Source organism: Alternaria conjuncta (assembly GCF_024043145.1).
Source record: "Alternaria conjuncta strain BMP 0040 chromosome Unknown scaffold_3, whole genome shotgun sequence".
Taxonomy (NCBI): domain Eukaryota; kingdom Fungi; phylum Ascomycota; class Dothideomycetes; order Pleosporales; family Pleosporaceae; genus Alternaria; species Alternaria conjuncta.
The window spans coordinates 1,649,856-1,666,445 of record NW_026250092.1 but is presented as its reverse complement, the minus strand read 5'-3'; the positions used below and the strand labels follow the sequence as shown (position 1 = coordinate 1,666,445).

The 16,590-nt window shown below is 52.6% G+C and overlaps 10 protein-coding genes across 10 annotated transcripts; 3 read left to right on the top strand and 7 right to left on the bottom strand.

Moving 5' to 3' along the window:
• Window positions 1-468: 468 nt before the first annotated feature.
• J4E85_002543 (uncharacterized protein) lies at window positions 469-2,718 on the top strand (the record flags this gene model as incomplete). Its single annotated transcript, XM_051466821.1, has 2 exons — window positions 469-1,095; window positions 1,144-2,718. The coding sequence occupies 2 exons, from the start codon at window positions 469-471 to the stop codon at window positions 2,716-2,718; spliced, it is 2,202 nt and encodes a 733-aa protein (XP_051329676.1).
• Window positions 2,719-3,171: 453 nt separating this feature from the next.
• J4E85_002542 (uncharacterized protein) lies at window positions 3,172-3,969 on the top strand (the record flags this gene model as incomplete). Its single annotated transcript, XM_051466820.1, has 2 exons — window positions 3,172-3,203; window positions 3,252-3,969. 2 exons carry the CDS (start codon window positions 3,172-3,174, stop codon window positions 3,967-3,969), a joined length of 750 nt encoding a protein of 249 aa, XP_051329675.1.
• Window positions 3,970-5,292: 1,323 nt separating this feature from the next.
• J4E85_002541 (uncharacterized protein) lies at window positions 5,293-5,658 on the bottom strand (the record flags this gene model as incomplete). Its single annotated transcript, XM_051466819.1, has 2 exons — window positions 5,293-5,475; window positions 5,647-5,658. The coding sequence occupies 2 exons, from the start codon at window positions 5,656-5,658 to the stop codon at window positions 5,293-5,295; spliced, it is 195 nt and encodes a 64-aa protein (XP_051329674.1).
• A 119-nt stretch (window positions 5,659-5,777) lies between these two features.
• On the bottom strand, window positions 5,778-7,037 carry J4E85_002540 (uncharacterized protein; the record flags this gene model as incomplete). The annotated part of the gene is made up of 3 exons (XM_051466818.1): window positions 5,778-6,188; window positions 6,240-6,801; window positions 6,856-7,037. 3 exons carry the CDS (start codon window positions 7,035-7,037, stop codon window positions 5,778-5,780), a joined length of 1,155 nt encoding a protein of 384 aa, XP_051329673.1.
• Window positions 7,038-7,794: 757 nt separating this feature from the next.
• On the bottom strand, window positions 7,795-8,845 carry J4E85_002539 (uncharacterized protein; the record flags this gene model as incomplete). Its single annotated transcript, XM_051466817.1, has 2 exons — window positions 7,795-8,589; window positions 8,642-8,845. The coding sequence occupies 2 exons, from the start codon at window positions 8,843-8,845 to the stop codon at window positions 7,795-7,797; spliced, it is 999 nt and encodes a 332-aa protein (XP_051329672.1).
• A 436-nt stretch (window positions 8,846-9,281) lies between these two features.
• On the bottom strand, window positions 9,282-10,496 carry J4E85_002538 (uncharacterized protein; the record flags this gene model as incomplete). The annotated part of the gene is made up of 1 exon (XM_051466816.1): window positions 9,282-10,496. The coding sequence occupies one exon, from the start codon at window positions 10,494-10,496 to the stop codon at window positions 9,282-9,284; it is 1,215 nt and encodes a 404-aa protein (XP_051329671.1).
• Window positions 10,497-11,201: 705 nt separating this feature from the next.
• Window positions 11,202-11,750, bottom strand: J4E85_002537 (uncharacterized protein; the record flags this gene model as incomplete). Its single annotated transcript, XM_051466815.1, has 2 exons — window positions 11,202-11,572; window positions 11,630-11,750. 2 exons carry the CDS (start codon window positions 11,748-11,750, stop codon window positions 11,202-11,204), a joined length of 492 nt encoding a protein of 163 aa, XP_051329670.1.
• Window positions 11,751-12,137: 387 nt separating this feature from the next.
• J4E85_002536 (uncharacterized protein) lies at window positions 12,138-12,944 on the bottom strand (the record flags this gene model as incomplete). The annotated part of the gene is made up of 3 exons (XM_051466814.1): window positions 12,138-12,626; window positions 12,677-12,874; window positions 12,924-12,944. 3 exons carry the CDS (start codon window positions 12,942-12,944, stop codon window positions 12,138-12,140), a joined length of 708 nt encoding a protein of 235 aa, XP_051329669.1.
• A 650-nt stretch (window positions 12,945-13,594) lies between these two features.
• Window positions 13,595-14,133, bottom strand: J4E85_002535 (uncharacterized protein; the record flags this gene model as incomplete). The annotated part of the gene is made up of 2 exons (XM_051466813.1): window positions 13,595-14,055; window positions 14,103-14,133. 2 exons carry the CDS (start codon window positions 14,131-14,133, stop codon window positions 13,595-13,597), a joined length of 492 nt encoding a protein of 163 aa, XP_051329668.1.
• A 665-nt stretch (window positions 14,134-14,798) lies between these two features.
• On the top strand, window positions 14,799-16,439 carry J4E85_002534 (uncharacterized protein; the record flags this gene model as incomplete). The annotated part of the gene is made up of 3 exons (XM_051466812.1): window positions 14,799-15,076; window positions 15,129-15,527; window positions 15,575-16,439. 3 exons carry the CDS (start codon window positions 14,799-14,801, stop codon window positions 16,437-16,439), a joined length of 1,542 nt encoding a protein of 513 aa, XP_051329667.1.
• Window positions 16,440-16,590: the final 151 nt, after the last annotated feature.

The window sequence follows — 16,590 nt, the reverse complement described above, 5'->3', positions numbered from 1 at the left end:
CGCCGCGCCCCCCATCCGACTGACCCTCCCCACTCTATTGGCACCCTTGTCCAAAGGGTACATGACGCTCTCGGTCTGATACATAGACCCTAAGAACGCCGCCCCCCGTTCTTTTGCTGCTCTTCTCGTTACGTCGTCTGTGGCACGTCTCTCTATTGTTTAACCTCGTCGCTCTTTCTGATCGAGTTCGCTTCTTTCGAGTCTTGGGGGCTATCGTTGTTAATTCCTTATTGCCTATTCTTGCCTTGCATCTATTTTCGGAGGAGGGACGTTTGCCGCGCTTGTCGCTCCGGTCCGCCTTTGCTTTGCTTCTTATCCATCAACTGCTTTCGCAACATCGGTGATGGTAGTCGAGATCCTCACGCTCGCTGGGTCATCCCGGTAAACCTCGCCTAAGCGCAATTTCCAGAACTCGTCCGCAGAAGCGCATTCGCCAACACTCGGAATCCAAAACATCGCAGCATCCATATGCTTCAAAGAGAAGGCTTTGTCGTCGCCGATATGAGTGCGTCGACGCCCTCGCCCTCGCCTCTTGAGCGCTCCAGCTGGAAGGCTGAGGCTATCAGAAGAGGGAACTTAAAAATTAGCGGGCCGATCCCTATTACCGAGGATGTGCCGTTGAATGAAGAGGAAGAGAAGGAGTACGCGGAAAATGGCGCGCTGGACCGCACACTGCAGCCGCAGGACGCGCCAGAAGAGCAGTATGAAAGGCCGCAAACCCCGCCAAGACCACTTCAATCTCCTCCGCCTGTGCCTGAACAGCATATGTCAGCCTTGCGATCAAATCCTGTGGGAGAGCAGCAGCCGCAGCGCGATTCGGCTGCTCCCGAGCGCCCGATTTCTTCGAGATCCCCGCCAAGAGTGCGACACTTGGACGAAGTACAGCGCGAAAGCATTGTGCCATCGACTTCGATCGCTTCCCCGTCGCCGTTTCGCTCCACGCCAGAGAGCGCCGGTAAAGCTGCGCAGAAGAAGAATAAGCGCAAGAGCGGCCTCAGAAATGTATTCCGGAAAATGTTCGGGCGAAAAGGCCCGGACCGAGCGGATGATCTGGAAGAAGAGCCAATGCAGCGTGGCCACAGCTACCACCATAGTGTAAGTTTGTCTAGACCAGCGTGACGAATGAAGTCTGACGAAGAATAGGACACTACCATGCTGAGATCAACACCACCAAGAGAACCAAGGACACCCCCGACCAATCCTCGGATATCTGATCTGCCAGTGGAGGAGCTACAGCCATTACATCCGCTAGGCCAACATCTCCCGTACCCCATGAACGTGAATGCGCCGCCGGCAAGTCCGCCGAAAGAGTACCTTACATTCGATACGGACAGGCCGGATCTCGGTCGCCGAAGAGCCACGCTGCCCACTGTACCAAGTGCCATTACTCATCGACACAGTTTCGACGAGCCTCGGGAAAAGCTGGCAGCGTGGGACGAACAGGCTGAAGAAGATGAGATGTCTCCCGGTATCGGTATCGCACTGTCCAGTCCGACTCAAACAGTAACGTCCAAACACGACAGACGGAGATCAAGAAGTGCAGATGCTCTTCACAATCTCGCAAAAGAGCGCGCCTCGACGGAGAGAGGCAGGAGTGCGGAGATCAAGTTCTGGAGGGAGAGCTACATGTCCGGCAGCATCTATAGTAGACCGCAAACAGCGAAGACTGTAGAGACGGTGCGCACCGTGCCGATGCAAGAGCCCATGATCCGAGAACCAGACAACGAGTCGTTCAACGAGATGAGCGCAACGCTCGTCCAAGCGGACGAATCGCAGACCGCGACGCCGATAACGGAAGAGCCGAACCGAGAGCAAGAACGTAGTGTTCAGCCCCCAGTCTCAGCCTTCAACTTCGGTGACCTGAAGAATGCATTGTTCGGACCCAAAGAGGAGACCATTCCAGAGTCGCCGCAAGTCCGAAGCATTTCGCCGCCGCCTCCGCCACCAGCGAAGAGCCAACATCGCATACCCATTGAGGATCGCGTTCAAGATCTTGAATCCAGGTACTCCAATCTCGAAACACTCACCCGCCGGATGTCATCCCGTAACAACCGGCAAACCATCATCCTCGAAAACGCACCTCGCAACCTGCGATCAAGGAACCGGAGTTCGTCTGCATCTGCATCGCGCTCTCACTCAAGATCAGCACCGAGCATTCATCAAGAGCTCATCGTCCAATCAAGTAGTGAGACCCTTGAGCCTGAGCCTGCGCCTGGTTCTCCAACGCTTGCCGCACCTCCAGTTCCTCACACTGGAAGTAACGAGGAGACTGCGCGAGCGCTGCGGAACGTCTATGAGGCGCTCAGACATGAGAGGAGCGCGAGGAAGGCATTGGAACAGCAGGTCCGCACTCTCCAGCACGATGTCTCGGACTTGCATGCGTTGGTGAACAAACTCATCGTTTCGGCGACTGCCACATCGCCATCGTACCCTACCCCTTCGCCCGACACCTTGATCATCTCGCGTGAAGGCGATCAGCGGATAAGCTGCTCTACGCCGCGAGCTCCAGCGCACGACCGGAACGTCGTCTACGGCCAGCAGAGCCACGACAGGAACCAGCGCTGGGCCAACGACGACGCGAGCGTCTACTCTGAGGACCTGGCCCGTAAGCCGAGCTACGACGATGTCTCGCCAGAAGTATGGGCCACGCCGAAGGAAGAAGGATTCGATGGAAGTGGGTTTTTCCATGGCCATGACCGGGTAGGAGCGTATGCTTGAGGGCTTTTAGGTCGCTTGATGCGGTCTTGAGACGTGGAATGATTGGTAAGATTTTCTTCCCTTCTGGATACGGCCGGGCATGGCATGACCTTTTGGATGTTTGTAAGATACCCAGCGTGTGCGTTGTTATGGCGCGCGCTTCTGTCGTTGAGCGATTTATTATTTCTTGTGTCTATTGTTTGGTTAGCGAGCGAGCGTATTGAAATGCATCCATTGTTGATCCGTTGAGTGTTCCTTCTCTTTGTGGGGGATACGGTGGTTCTGGAGCTGGTGATGATGCAGCTGGGGAGATAACCTTGGCAGTACTTTCGGAAGGCGCGACCTCCTCTCACCTCACAGAACACGAATCCACTTCAGAGAAACTTACAGAACACATCTCGCCTGGCGCGGAGACGACCCTTCCTTCCAACACCAACCCACATACGACGACTGAGCGAGAGGGAATTTACTACGATGCAGAGAGGATTCGAGGACGAGGTCGCCCTGTAAGCACAGCATGGAGTAGCATGAACCAACAAACTAACAACCAGCAGCGCAAACGAACCCATGATCACTGTGAAAGTTGATTATGACTGCAAGACTGTGTTCATGGTCCCTGAAGATAGCATACGCGCCTCATCCGAGTTTGTCGATGCAGCGATGAGAGGACCATGGCAGGAATCGCAGCAGCGATCCATCTCACTACCCGAATTTGGCAAGCAAACCTTCGGCGTCTACTTTCACTGGCTTCTTACAGGTGTCGTTCACAGTAGACAACGTTGCGATTACCAACTATCGGCCTTGTTTAACGAGCTCTTGAGGTTACCTGCATTGTTTGACCTAGGTCATTACCTACTCGACACCAACTTTAGAGATGCTGTAAGCGACAGTCTGATGCAATGCGCAAGCGAAATAAAGCGCAACCCATTCCCGTTTCCACTAGACTACGCCTCGGATTTCTACAAGAACGTACCCTCTGGATCGCCCACTAGAAAGCTAGTTGCAGACCTCATTGCATGGACAATGGACGAACACGAACTTCACGTTTTGGCGACAGGAAAGGTCACTATGGAACCGGACCTATTACTGGATATCCTCCTAGCCGTTGGTGGAAGATACATCACTCGACCACCCAGCAATTCGCCATTTGATGGCTGGAAGACGAGCTGCAAGTACCACTGTCACGGCGATGAGAAGCCTTGCTACCGAAAGAAATCTGGAACGTACGTAGTATCCTTTGCTCACGCCGTGATCACAGTTGAATGGGTCTAGGTCTCGCACTACCACAACGAAACGCCCAGCTCCCAACGACACACAGTCACCAGACGCAAAGCGACGAGCTTGAGGATGGAATGACCATGGCATGGAAGACTCTTCGGTTATTCCGCAGTCTAGTATGACTACAACGGTGTCGTGGCTGTCAAGCGGTGTTCGGGTGAAACGGAGGGTGATGAAGACCACGTGGTATCAATGTGGACTACCCGTCATCATCGATGGCGAAATTATGATTTACTAAAACAGTTACAAGGCGCGTACAAAATGTATTGTTCAACATGAAAAATATTTAAAGTTGTGAATAGTGAGGTGAAGGTGAGGCAGTCGTAGGGCGCTCTTGCCTAATTCGTGAGAAATAATCCAAGGTACCGCACCACCCCCACTCAGACAATCTCTCTGGAACCCCAGCTCCGATCCTTCTACCTCTACTGACAACGCGGTTAAGCTGCATCGCTGCAACACAACGCCGACCGCAGCGGCGCCAGTAACAGCAGTAGCATTACTCAACCTCCAGCCAAAGGTCGCCATAATGCCGCTCTACTCGCAGTCCAAAATGCCTAGGTAAGTCAACATCAAACCCAGATGATCCAGCAGCTAACAAAAGTAGCATGGGAACCAAGGTCATCACGGTGCGCGTTGGGCGTGAACCCAACCACACCGATTTCACCGTCCACGAAGATCCCATCCGAGCATCATCCGCATTCTTCCAGACCGCCTTTCGTCACCCGTGGCGCGAGTCACTGGAACGCGTCGTTCGACTTCCAGGGTGCGACGCGATAGATTTCCAGATCTATACCCATTGGCTCTACTCCGGTCTTCTTTGTGCCATACCTTCGGGAGCTAGCAATTCCAACGGCGTAAGCTCGAGTCTCGTGCGTGGCTATCTCCTCGGCGATTACCTTCAAGATGCGAGCTATAGAGATACCATTATTGATGGCTTGATCGAGTGGGATCGCCATGCAGATGACGCACCACGCACAAGTTTCCTGTCATCCTGGATCAACATTGTCGATGACGGTACTAGCGAAGGGAACCCGCTTCAAAAGCTCTTGGTAGACATCACTGTCTGGAGAACCAGTCATGTCTGGTGGACTTCCGTTATCGCAAAGCTACCTGCCAATTTCGTTCGCGATGTCTGCATTGGTCTCTCTACGCGGTACAGAGTCGATGGCGCCGTCTTCCCCGTGCGGATTCAAGCGAACAATTGCGCATATCATTCTCACGGAGACAAACCTTGCGGCATTACCGGACAAACAAAGTAAAGCGGCATCATGAGATGTGCAGAATGGGGCTGACGCCACAATAGGACTTCGGATACCATTAGCTCTTCTCCATCAAAGTCTTCCGGCTCACCTGTCCAAGAATCTCAAGAACAATTTTCCAATTGGGCACGTATGAGAGCCAGTAGTCGGGGAAGGGGTTCTCCTTCTGGACGCGGAGTTGGACGAGGCGGTCGTGGCGGACGTGGACGTGGCGGATAGGATCGTGCGAGCTGCTTAGACACTATGCGGGTTTCGACCGATTCAACTCTGTCCATCTCAAATGCGCATGCATGCAGACAAGTGTTGACGAATGGGTCAGTAGACTCATCGCTAAACCGCCCTCTTTAATGAGGCACAATAACATCTGGTGCTGTTTTTCATGTGTATATAAGATCAGACTATCGTCACATACAGACCAATACATCGTGAACTCATTTAAAGGATGATCATTAATCATTACTACTGTATACTCGCTAGTACGCTTCAAAACAAATCTCTTCCGCAAACAACACCTAATCATACACACTCACACCCACTGTCCCCTTAGTTGACATGGGGAATATAAGTAGGACCCCTACCCGCCTCAAACGCAGGACCAGCAGGACCATCAACATAAGCGGTATCGTGGTCAGCAACATAAGTGGCAGGAGGATTGGCAATGTAAGTGCTATCCCTCATGCTCTCGCTGTACCTAGCCTCCTTGACAACCTCAGCCCTCTGGTTATCCTTGCGGCCAAAGCTCCAGGCGCCAAGCAGAACAAGAGCGAAGATACCGAGGTCGCATAGCTCACCGAAGATGATGAAGAGAAAAGCGAGGGCCTGGTTGGTGGTGCGCGAGTAGTTGTTTGTGTTGCGGTAGATGAGGACGAGCTGGGCGATGGAGAAGGCGTTGCGGACCCAGACGATGGGGGTGACGAGCATGACGAAGCGGGTAAGAGCTGACTTGGAGCGGTTCTAGATGTCGTTAGTACATGCTTTTGCACAGAAGGAGGGGGGTAAACTTACACCGACAACACCGTTCTTCTTGATACCGATCCAGCAAAGAATCGCCTCAAGAGTCGCACTAGTCGACGCGGCGATGACAGTGGCTACGTAAACAACATATAGTGTCCTCACCATGTAGTCAACAGCAATCAAACTAGGATACGCCAACGCAGAGTTTCCACTACCACGGCGAGCAAGACCAACAGCCCAGCTAGCAAATCCAAGAGCAAGGATAGCCAACATCCAGAAGCCGTTCAGAGCCCAAGACAGGACACCAGGCTCCTTGATACCAGTGCCGTTGTTCTGAACGTGGTTGGCATGGATCCAGATGGCGCCGACGATGCAAGCGTTCATGATGATCATGGCGCCTTGGTAGGTGAAGGAGAGGATGGAGATGATCTTTCCATACTTGATGGAGTCGTTGTTGCCGAAGGGTTCGGTGTATTGGGGGTAGGCATAGGCGGAGGTGATGTAGAAGGGGGAGGGGAGGCGGGATTGGAGGGCCACGATGGAGGATTGCGCGGCGTAGGCGATCATCAGAGTGGTGAGACCGGTGATGAGGAAGAGCTGCGTGCCTGTGGAGCTGTTGTGTGTTAGTTGACTTGGCATTGAATAGAAGGGGCATGGATTTGTGTACCTGTGCCTGTTCAGAGTTGACCTGTTAAACTTCTTGAATGTGCGGGGACGTCCAGGGCCGCCGACGAGTTGGCGACCGAACAACGCAAGAGCAGCCAGAATAAGGATGATCGAGCCGCCTGCTGTAACGACATGGAGGGCGAAAATTGCCTGGACGGTGGAGGTGGTGTTGGTGATGGCCATTATGCGTGCTCGGTGGATGTGCAGGACAGCACCCTTGTGAATTAAGTGATGAAATTGATTACTATACTGATGATACTGTACCAACATGCAAACTTGAGGGCCTTTATCATATCATCCAAACCTATGCGGTCATACCTCACGAGCCCAGACCATGACGATGCCTTGCGATGAACTGCTGTCAAACTTTACCAACGTTGACGCGCATCGAGACCAACAGCTCTCTGGCCTGGAATTAGCCATGTGACTAACTGTGGCCTCCGCGAAGATCGAGCAATGAACGGGTTCGGTGCGAGTCGCGACGTTGAAATGAGCTTGGGTGAATGACGTTTAGCGGCGCGCGGAGAGTAACGGAATGACGTCGCGCGTCGCTAGCAGAAGCAACATGGCCGTCGCAGCCGGTTGCTTTTTCGTTTTGCGTGAACGGTTATTTGAGATATTTGGCTTGGACCGCCGAAGATCGTCGCAGTCACGGTAGTGCCATCGTGGAGGTGTGAGCGCGGGAGATGTGTTCGCTGGCGTGGTGATCTGCCCAGGGGTATTCTTGTTTGTGGGCTCGACGGTGACGCGCTAGCTGTCGGGAACGTGATGTGCCATTGCCAAGTGGGCTCTGCAGCAGGATTTTTCGAGACTTTCAAGAACACGACGATGATAATGAAAGTGGTCGCGCATCGAACGCACGAGGATCGAGCCGAGGTCAGAAAGGAAGTCAATCAGGAAGGATCACGGACTGGATGATGGCTCTTCACATCGCAGTCCATCAATCGCTTTTCCCAACCCCCACAACCCTCCCACTGCCTCGGAGTCCCAGCTCTTCAGGCGTCATGAACCTCCGCACGGCCTCAATATCGTTTCCGCCCCAAGCACCCTTCCCATTGCTGCGCTTTCCGTGCTGTGCTGTTTCATACTCGTCTTTGTGCCATCCACACCCAAATATGCAAAACATGCACACGACAACGAACAGTGCCATGACTGCGAGGATAAAGATGAACAGGGACCAGATACCCGAACTAAGCCACGTTACGAAGGATGCAGAAGCCGAGTTGACAACATGAGTCGCTGTACCCTTCTTGCCATTGTCGTCCCAATCATGGAACCACATTGCCGTTTTTTGTATGCGCTTGCCGTTTATGCTGGACTGTGAGCGCGGGATGAGTGCAGCGCGGATAATCTCGTAAGCGCTTGCTGGGTCACCGGCGGACAGCAGGGGGCGCTGCAGAAGGACAAGTTCCAGGATCTTCTGCTCTTTCCTGTCCATAACGATTGTGAGATCCGGAGAAGTCAGATCAGTCCACAATTGCATGATATCGAAATGCAACACCAACGCATTGGAGTCTTTGACGTGGCGCAGGGAGTAGGCGTATGAAGCGCCAAAGTAAGCGCCCCCAAGGTTGTCGAGTTGATCAGATGCGACAAGCTTATCGAGCTCATCTTTCGATGTGTCTAACAAGACTTGGTTAACGTACACTTTTGGTAGAATCTTGGAGTCTCCTAGAAGTGGGGCATTGTTGATGCTCAGATGCGCTGAGTCGTAGGGAAGGGAGATGTTCAGAAGCTGGGGCACGTTAGCGGATGATTTGGTCTCCTTAACAGTAGGGATGGTTTACCAGGGCGTTGTCGTCTTTTCTCTGAGCCCATGGCGCATCGTTGCCTTTCGATGTGTCTTGGTATAGGAAAGGGCACCCAACACATGGGATCTTGGCAATCACGTTGTAGCCCTCCGCAACTGTCGTAATTTCCGGTGCGGCTTCAGCAGCTCCGCATCGCGCAAACGCGAGAATCGCAGCGAGAGGTGCTATCCGGAATATCATGATGAGAGGTAGGATGGTGAATTGTAGTAGGGTCATCCGTGTTGACACGTTTGAGGTTATGTGGCTGGGTCTGTATGTAAGCTGGGGCGGGTGGGGCGGCTTCCATGGGTCATGTGAAGTCGCGAGCTAGCGTGTTTGGAATACGAGATGCAGCACTCACATCGCTCCCAGTCTTCACAGAAGTAAGACACTGTCTGCCAATCGAATTTGCAGCGGCATCGGGATATGAGGTTCTGTGTCAGGCATGATTTTAGAGAACCAATATACAGCACAACTCGTTTCTTGTGCATCAGAGGTACCTAGGTATTTATTCACATCATGTATAGCCCAAAATCAACCATGTATACGCTCAGCCCAATAACGATCCAATCGCGCTACGCCGCGCATCTATTCCTTCGACGCCCAGCTTTATCGGGTTTGAATGTTTTGTCGAATCTTATCCAGTCTCCTGGCAATCAACGCCATTCTCTCTCATCAACAACCCCATGATTTCGTTATCATCGTGACCGTCGTATATACCATACTGCGCTCCTTCAAGAACTTTACTGGGAGCCTCCAAATAATCTTCTGCCACCTCATCTGCTGTATCGATGAACTCAGCTTCAATCTTCTTCGACAAAGCGTCTCGGATGGTCTTACACGCAGAAAGAGCCTCCTTTGCTTCTTTGTCTTCCAGATGTTCTTCGATATCGGCGAGCTTCTTGAGAATTTGAGCGCGGTTTGTGGTCGGACTTTGTAGCCCAAGTCTAGGATCCAGCGTCAAGTGACTGGCAACCGCTAGAGCGCCAATCTCGATGATCTGTCTGCTTCGTGCAAGTTCATCAGGTCGTGTCATATGCCGAATGACCGGGTTATCCGAGCAAACTGCAACATCTGTCATGCCGGCACTGTTGTGACAAGTGCCATGTTTCAGATCCCGGCGATCTCTCATCTCGTTCAGCGGCGTACCGATAGGAGTAGAGAACATGTCGGCGACGAATGTATCGTTGTACGTATAGTACGGTATGCTTGTTGGATTGAGTGGCCTTCCTCTCGGCGCCGGACCTTGACTCACACTCCTTCCATGTTGGAAGTGAGCGGCATGCCTTCTCTTGTGTTCTGGTGTAGCTGATCTTGCACGCGGTGCTTGGAGCCGAACGAAAGTGGGGTTCGTGATGCTGTTGGTTGCGGCAATGCGATCTGTATCGCCAGTACTCAAAGATCGACGACGACCGTAGCCTTGCGACGGCGGTTCTGGGTGGAGGTAGGCATGGTTTGTTTGAGATCGCATAGGCCGAGGACGATCGTTGAGGTCTGGATCATCAGTTGTTGTTGGGAAGGCTCGTTGCAGATCTAGCGGGTAGGGATGGGGTGTACTTGGTCCGGGAGTCGGGTATGCCGCGGCGGTTTGGCCGAAGTCGTAATTTGAGAAGTCGGGAGTGGAAGTTGTAGAGGTGTTTGGTGAGTCAACAGCTGTAAAAGCGCCGTCTCCATATGTAAGACCGAAGTCATCGAGTATATCGCTGTTGTTCGTCGAGAAGATAGGCTGCCCTGAGCCATCTGATCCGAATAGTTCGTTGAAGTCGGCTTGAGAGAGCTGTTGCTCCTCGTTCATGGATGGAAGGAACAGATCGGCCGCTGCGTGACTGAGTGGCGTGTTTGGCTGAGACATCCTGTAGGTTCCCAGTAGGATTGCAGTAATGAGTAAAGCGCGTACTGTTACCGAGATCTGTGGCTCTGTCGATACGGGAAGGATGTTACACAGGAAATGGGAGGCTGCGTAAACGATGTCTAGATATAATTACTGTTTGGTCCTTCTGTTGGCCTGAGCTGAAACAGGTAGACGCGGTGAGTTTGGTGAGCATAGATGGTGGCGCTGGAGTAGGCCAATGGCCGGATGCCTACGTTGAGTACGTGGTCGATAGGCAAACATCGCTCCTGTGCATACAGTTAGTGCTCAGGCTCGTTTCGCGTAACCCTCGGCTATCTTGTCATAAGAGGACTATTTGCTGTGATGGGAAGTATAGAATTAGTTGCGACATGCTCGAGACATTTGTCAGAAGTTGATTTCGCCAGTCAGCTGCACTGCGCATCCATTGTCTCGCAACAGTGTTGCAGATCCGAAGCGCGTCTGAAGGCTCTGTATGAGAGACAATTCACTGCTTGTCTTTTTTGACTTGAGACACTTTGTTGTCAGAGATTCAGGTCTTCTGTATTCGTTAAGACATCTAGGTCATCAGCTCATGAACGTGTTCCCGCTACTGGCCCGCCCCGGAGACCCTAACGTAGGGCAAAATGGATGGCAGTCCTTCCCGAAGGCGATATCATACATCCGTGTTATACAAGAGAATGCGGCTCTGCAGACCCAAAGACGTGTTCACTCCTTCTTGCTCTCACCGTCCTTTCCCTTCTTCTTGTCCCAATTCCAAACCTCCCAAATCTGTTCAAATATCATATCACCATAACTCTTTCCCTCTTCGATCGCCTTCTTTTCTTCCTCCAATCGGCGCTCCTTCCAACCCTCCTCCTCATCACCCATCCACAGCTTCCCAAGTATACCCTTTTCTTGCCCTTCCTTCCGCTCCAGTGTCCTCCGACTCTTTTCCCTTTCCTCTTGCAATATCTTCTGCATCTCCTTTGCGCGTTCGGTCGGTAGGTCCATGGTTCGCATTGGACTGAGGTTTTGTACGAGGCCGCGGCCTGTTCGGAGTGTGATGAGATGATCGGCAGAGAGGTAGAAGCCGACGCCTAGGGAAAATGTATATAGGTCTAGTTTTCGTGGTGGGAGTATGGCTATTATTGGACATATTACGAGGCCGCCGATGGCTAGGTTACGTGTTATGCGCTGGTATCGGGCTTGTTGTTCGAGAGCGAGGCGCTCTTCTGGTGGGATGGGCATATTTTGGACGGGGTTCGGTGTCGCCATCTTGGAGTATGTGTGCGCCCAGTTGATTCTGAAAAGGCAGCGAGTGTCGGAGTAGATTTATTGCGTGTGTAGGAGTTCGAGCAGACAGAGTGAATGGGTGATGTCAGAGTAATTCGGTGGTCGCAATCTCAAAAAGTTCAATGATGCAAAGACGGCGGCTAGCTCCCGCCTCGGCTGCAGCTTCCCCTTCGGAGCGGAGGTGCTGCGGAGATCTGAAGCCACGCGAACAGTACTCAGTGCACAAGGTGACTTGGTTTAAACTGCTCGTGATTCAAATGCGCCTATTGATATGCTGTTTTCGACTCCCCATGCCCGTTACGCCGTTGTCCCTACCCTGCCCCGATCATGCATAATGGACCTCATAAACACGCGCAAATCTCTCGCTGATTATCGTTGGAACTTCCTCCTCTTCACGTCGACTCTGTCTTCAAAGCGTGGACTCTTCCTCCCTGGCCTGTCCTCTGTCCTGTTTGCTAGATGCTCAAAGGTTCCACTACTCCTCAGCCGTTTCGTTGGGGTTCTCTCGTACTCGCTCCCACTTTGTCCACCTCTTTGCCCTTCGTCATCTGTCCCAGCTGGCCCGTCTGATCTGGGACCATCCTCGTATGCATCGAATTTCCGCTTCTGCGCAGTGCTCGGCGTCTGCATCAGGCGCCTCAAACGGCTCTCTTGTAACCGCCTATTCACTTCCTCGGTGACATCGACATGTTGGACAACGTAGTCGTCTTCGATTCTGGCTCGCTTTGCGCGTGGTGTGGGTGATTGATCCACGAGAGGAGATATGGCATGCGGGTTGGAGTTCGGGGGTTGCGCAGTTGGTGTATTAGAGGCATGATTCGCGCCCTCGATACTAAGACGCTTGTTTGAAGTCTTGACCTGTCGCTTGTTAGCTTTTCGGCATCGCGTGCGCAAACGGCACAGCATACCTTCTTCTTTTCCGCCAGACCTTCGTCCTCAAGCTGGTCCCTGAATCTCTTCAGGTCGTCTTGTAACCTCCCCGACTTGTTTCGCAGTGAGATCAAGTCCGTTGCCAACCAGTCGGGGTCATTGTGATCCGTCGCATCGAGCGTCTCATTGAGAAACAGGAGTTGCGCGCGTAGGTTCTCGATGTGTTTGTCAAAGTCCTGGAGAATGGATGAGAAAGTTGATGGGACAGGTAATTGTGTGAATTACCTCGAGCGAAAACTTCGCCATGTTGTATGGCAGAATTGTGGACGGACAAGGGAAACCGCATGCAGGAGGCTTCAACTTCCTTGCGGAGTCCCGAGCGCTTGGGTTAACATCCTCATTCCGATCGGAACGTTCCGACCTTGGCAGCATCTTGAGATCTTGCCTCTTAACCACGAAGGGCCACTGTGATAGGTCAGACATCACATGCTGCATAGCTTGGTCAAAATGAGATCGAAATTGTGCGGTGGGAAGCAATGGTATACCGTCACGGTTAAAATTGACATGTAATAATTTCACTACATTGCCCCATGTGCTCATAGCATCTTGAAAGGTAGGACCTTGGGAGCTCGTAGCCCTCGTATGCGACATTCCATGCTCTGAAGTGAGCTTTATGCTAGAGTACACACGACTCAGCCTGAGCTTGCCTTCCCCTTTGCGCCATATGCATCGCGTCGCTGATGCTGTCCATTGCGGACCAGTCTGCATGACCACGCGAGGACCTCGGGAAGTTGCAGATGAATGAAAGCGATTATTGCCACGAGGAACCGGTAGCCAATGCTCTCGCACAGCCTGAGTTGACGTTGGCGTCAAATAGAGAGGACCACGATAGCTTTGTGACTCGATGCATCGTCTTAACAAGCGGGTAATGTCTGATGGTTGAGATGCGATCGTCTTCAACCTTCATCCTCGCCGAAAGTGAGTTTGACAGCTTTGGCCTTCTTCTTCGGTTTCTTCACTGGCTTCGCTTCTGGCTTCTTCACATCTGCCTCTTCTCCTTTTTTGCTCTCGTCTTGGTCATCCCCGATGATCTTTGCCGCCTTGCGCTTCTTTGAGACCGCGCCAACCTCAGCAATCTTATCTTTGGATTGCGACGTCGCATCACCATCTTTCTTCTTTCCAGCCTCGTCTGCAGCCGGCTCCCCTCCGTCTTTGTCGTCTTTGCCTGAGACAAGCGCATCATACTCCTCTTTACTCAGCGACTGATTCGTCTCTTCCATGACATACGTAGGCGCATCATCTTCGTCGTCGTCTTTCTTCATCCTCTTATTCCGCGCGATTGGATGTTCATGACGGGCTGTGTCTCCACTGGTGAGTTGCCCGCGCAGCCGCTGTAAGAAGGCTGGCTGTGAGCTGTCTGTGGCGTGTTAGCGAACGATACGAATGCGTTAGATACAAACTTACCGAAATGGAGGTCTTTTGCTTTGAAGCTCATGGTGGTTGTAGTGCAAGGGATGTGCTGACACGGCATGCACGTAAGGGTCTAGATTAGTCGTTTGGCTGAATGTCGTGTCGATCGCTTAGCGGCGGGTTTCCGTGCGGCTCCTTCGCCGCCTTAGCTGCGGATAGTTTACGATGCACTTGCAGTCTACTCTTGGTTCCAGAGAGCATTCACTCCATCGAGATGTCTAGTCGGGTGCCTAGATATGGCGGGTGAAAGCCCATCCCGAAACGTATTGGTCCGCTGCACCTGCTATCGGCATGCGTGCTAAAGGGCTTGGCACGTTCCGCCGACAGGGAACATGTTAACTAGCAGATCTCGAAACGCATACGCAATCATCGGCCGCTAATAATTTACATTCAACGACCCTGTTCTCTCCTTTCACTCCCTCAGGGTTACAAGCTTGAGCCCGTCACGCCAATCGCCAACCGATCTCGATAGTCGTACACCCACCTGGAGTCACGACCCACACGCTCGTTATCGACCAAGCTCCTTGGGTTGAACACGTCGCCCTTTCCTCATCCACAACCGTCGCATTCATTCGACGTCCTCTAGACCCCTCGAATTCGCTCCGCACCGCTTGCGACTGGGCCAAAGAGCAATAGGGCTGCCATTGGCAGAAAATCGCATATCAGACACGCCACCACTTGGGCACCACCATGGGCTTCCTGCAAGATATGACGAGGAGGCTACCGACCTCGAAGGACAGTCTAGACAAGCTGGACGACCTACCGCGCCGCGCCGAAAAGAACTCCCCACGGTTGTCCTTCTTTCGACGCAGGATACGGCTGAAGGGGAGTTCATCCGTGTCGATACCTCTGGGCCTGGTGCTGCTGTTTCCATGTCTCGTTATAATAATAATCATAATTCTGTTCGTAAAGTCTCCCGACTCGCAGGGCATTATGAACATGCCCGCCGGCGGCCCTCCCTCGATAAGGTACGTGAAATCCCATCACCACAGCATCCAAACAACATCTAACAATGCGCAGACGGATAAGCGAGAAGTACGACAAGCCATTCGCGGTAGGCTGCCTCGAGCCGCAGGTCAACGGACCCCGAGCAAACGCTGCATTCGTAGTTCTAGCGAGAAACAAGGAGTTGGATGGTGTCATACAGTCGGTCAAGTCGATTGAGAGACATTTCAATCGGTGGTTCCACTACCCATACGTCTTCCTCAACGACGGAGACTTCAACGAGACGTTCAGGGAGACGGTCTTGGCTCATGTCAGTGCTCCAGTGGAGTGGGGTAAGATCCCTCCCGAGCAATGGGGCTTCCCCGACTGGGTAGATCCCGATGTTGCGAAGGAAGGCATCGCCAAGCAGGGTGACAGGGCCATCATGTACGGTGGTATGGAGAGCTACCATCACATGTGCAGGTTCTACTCGGGGTATGTAACCTAGCATGCTTTCTTCTGATTGCCACTAACACGGACAGTAAATTCTACCAACACGAACTCCTTGCCAAATACGACTGGTACTGGCGCCTCGAGCCTGAGATCAAGTACTTCTGCGACATCACATACGATCCCTTTATCCACATGATTCGGAACAAGAAGACATATGGCTTCACCATCGCGGTGAAGGAGCTACGAGAAACCGTCCCCAATATCTGGCGATATGCCTCGGCCTACAAGCGTAACAACAACTTAACCTCCAAGGGCATGTGGGAGATGTTCGTGGAGAAGCCGAAAGAGGAGGACGAGAAGGCGCCCAAGACAGAGCCCAAGTCGAAGAAGAACTTCTTTCCTCAGGACATAATGGATGCCGAGTTCGGCACAGAGGCCATGCCTGAAATCCACCCGGAAAACATGGAGGGCGAATCATACAACATGTGCCATTTCTGGAGCAACTTCGAAATCGCCAACCTGAATTGGTTCCGCAGCAAGGAGTACAATGACTTCTTCGAGCTGATGGATCGCAGTGGTGGCTTCTGGATGGAGAGATGGGGAGATGCGCCTATCCACTCGCTAGCTGTTGGTGCACTACTTGGCCCTGAGGATATCCACTACTTCCGCGACTTTGGATACCGGCATACGACCATCCAACATTGTCCCGCTAACGCACCTGCGCGACAACTCGCCCGAGAGCCATATCTTGAGAAGACGACACTCGACGACAAGGAGCGACTGGAAGAAGACAAGTACTGGGCGTCATATGACCCAGTCAAGGAAAACGGTGTCGGCTGTCGCTGCAAATGCGACCAGGATATTGTCGACGTAGAGGGCAAAGAAGGGTCCTGCCTCACGGAATGGGTAGAAGTGGCTGGTGGCTGGGCATCACCTGGGCCCGACGGACCATGATCTCTCCTTCTCGCGTGATATTCTATCAGCTTCAGGCTAGCATTTTGCGGGAACATTAGCATCTACTCCTCTTTCCAGTAAGGCGTCAGGTGTTGGCATTGCATATGGGCTGGGCCGCCCTTCAATAGAGCATCAGGACTACGCGGGCGTC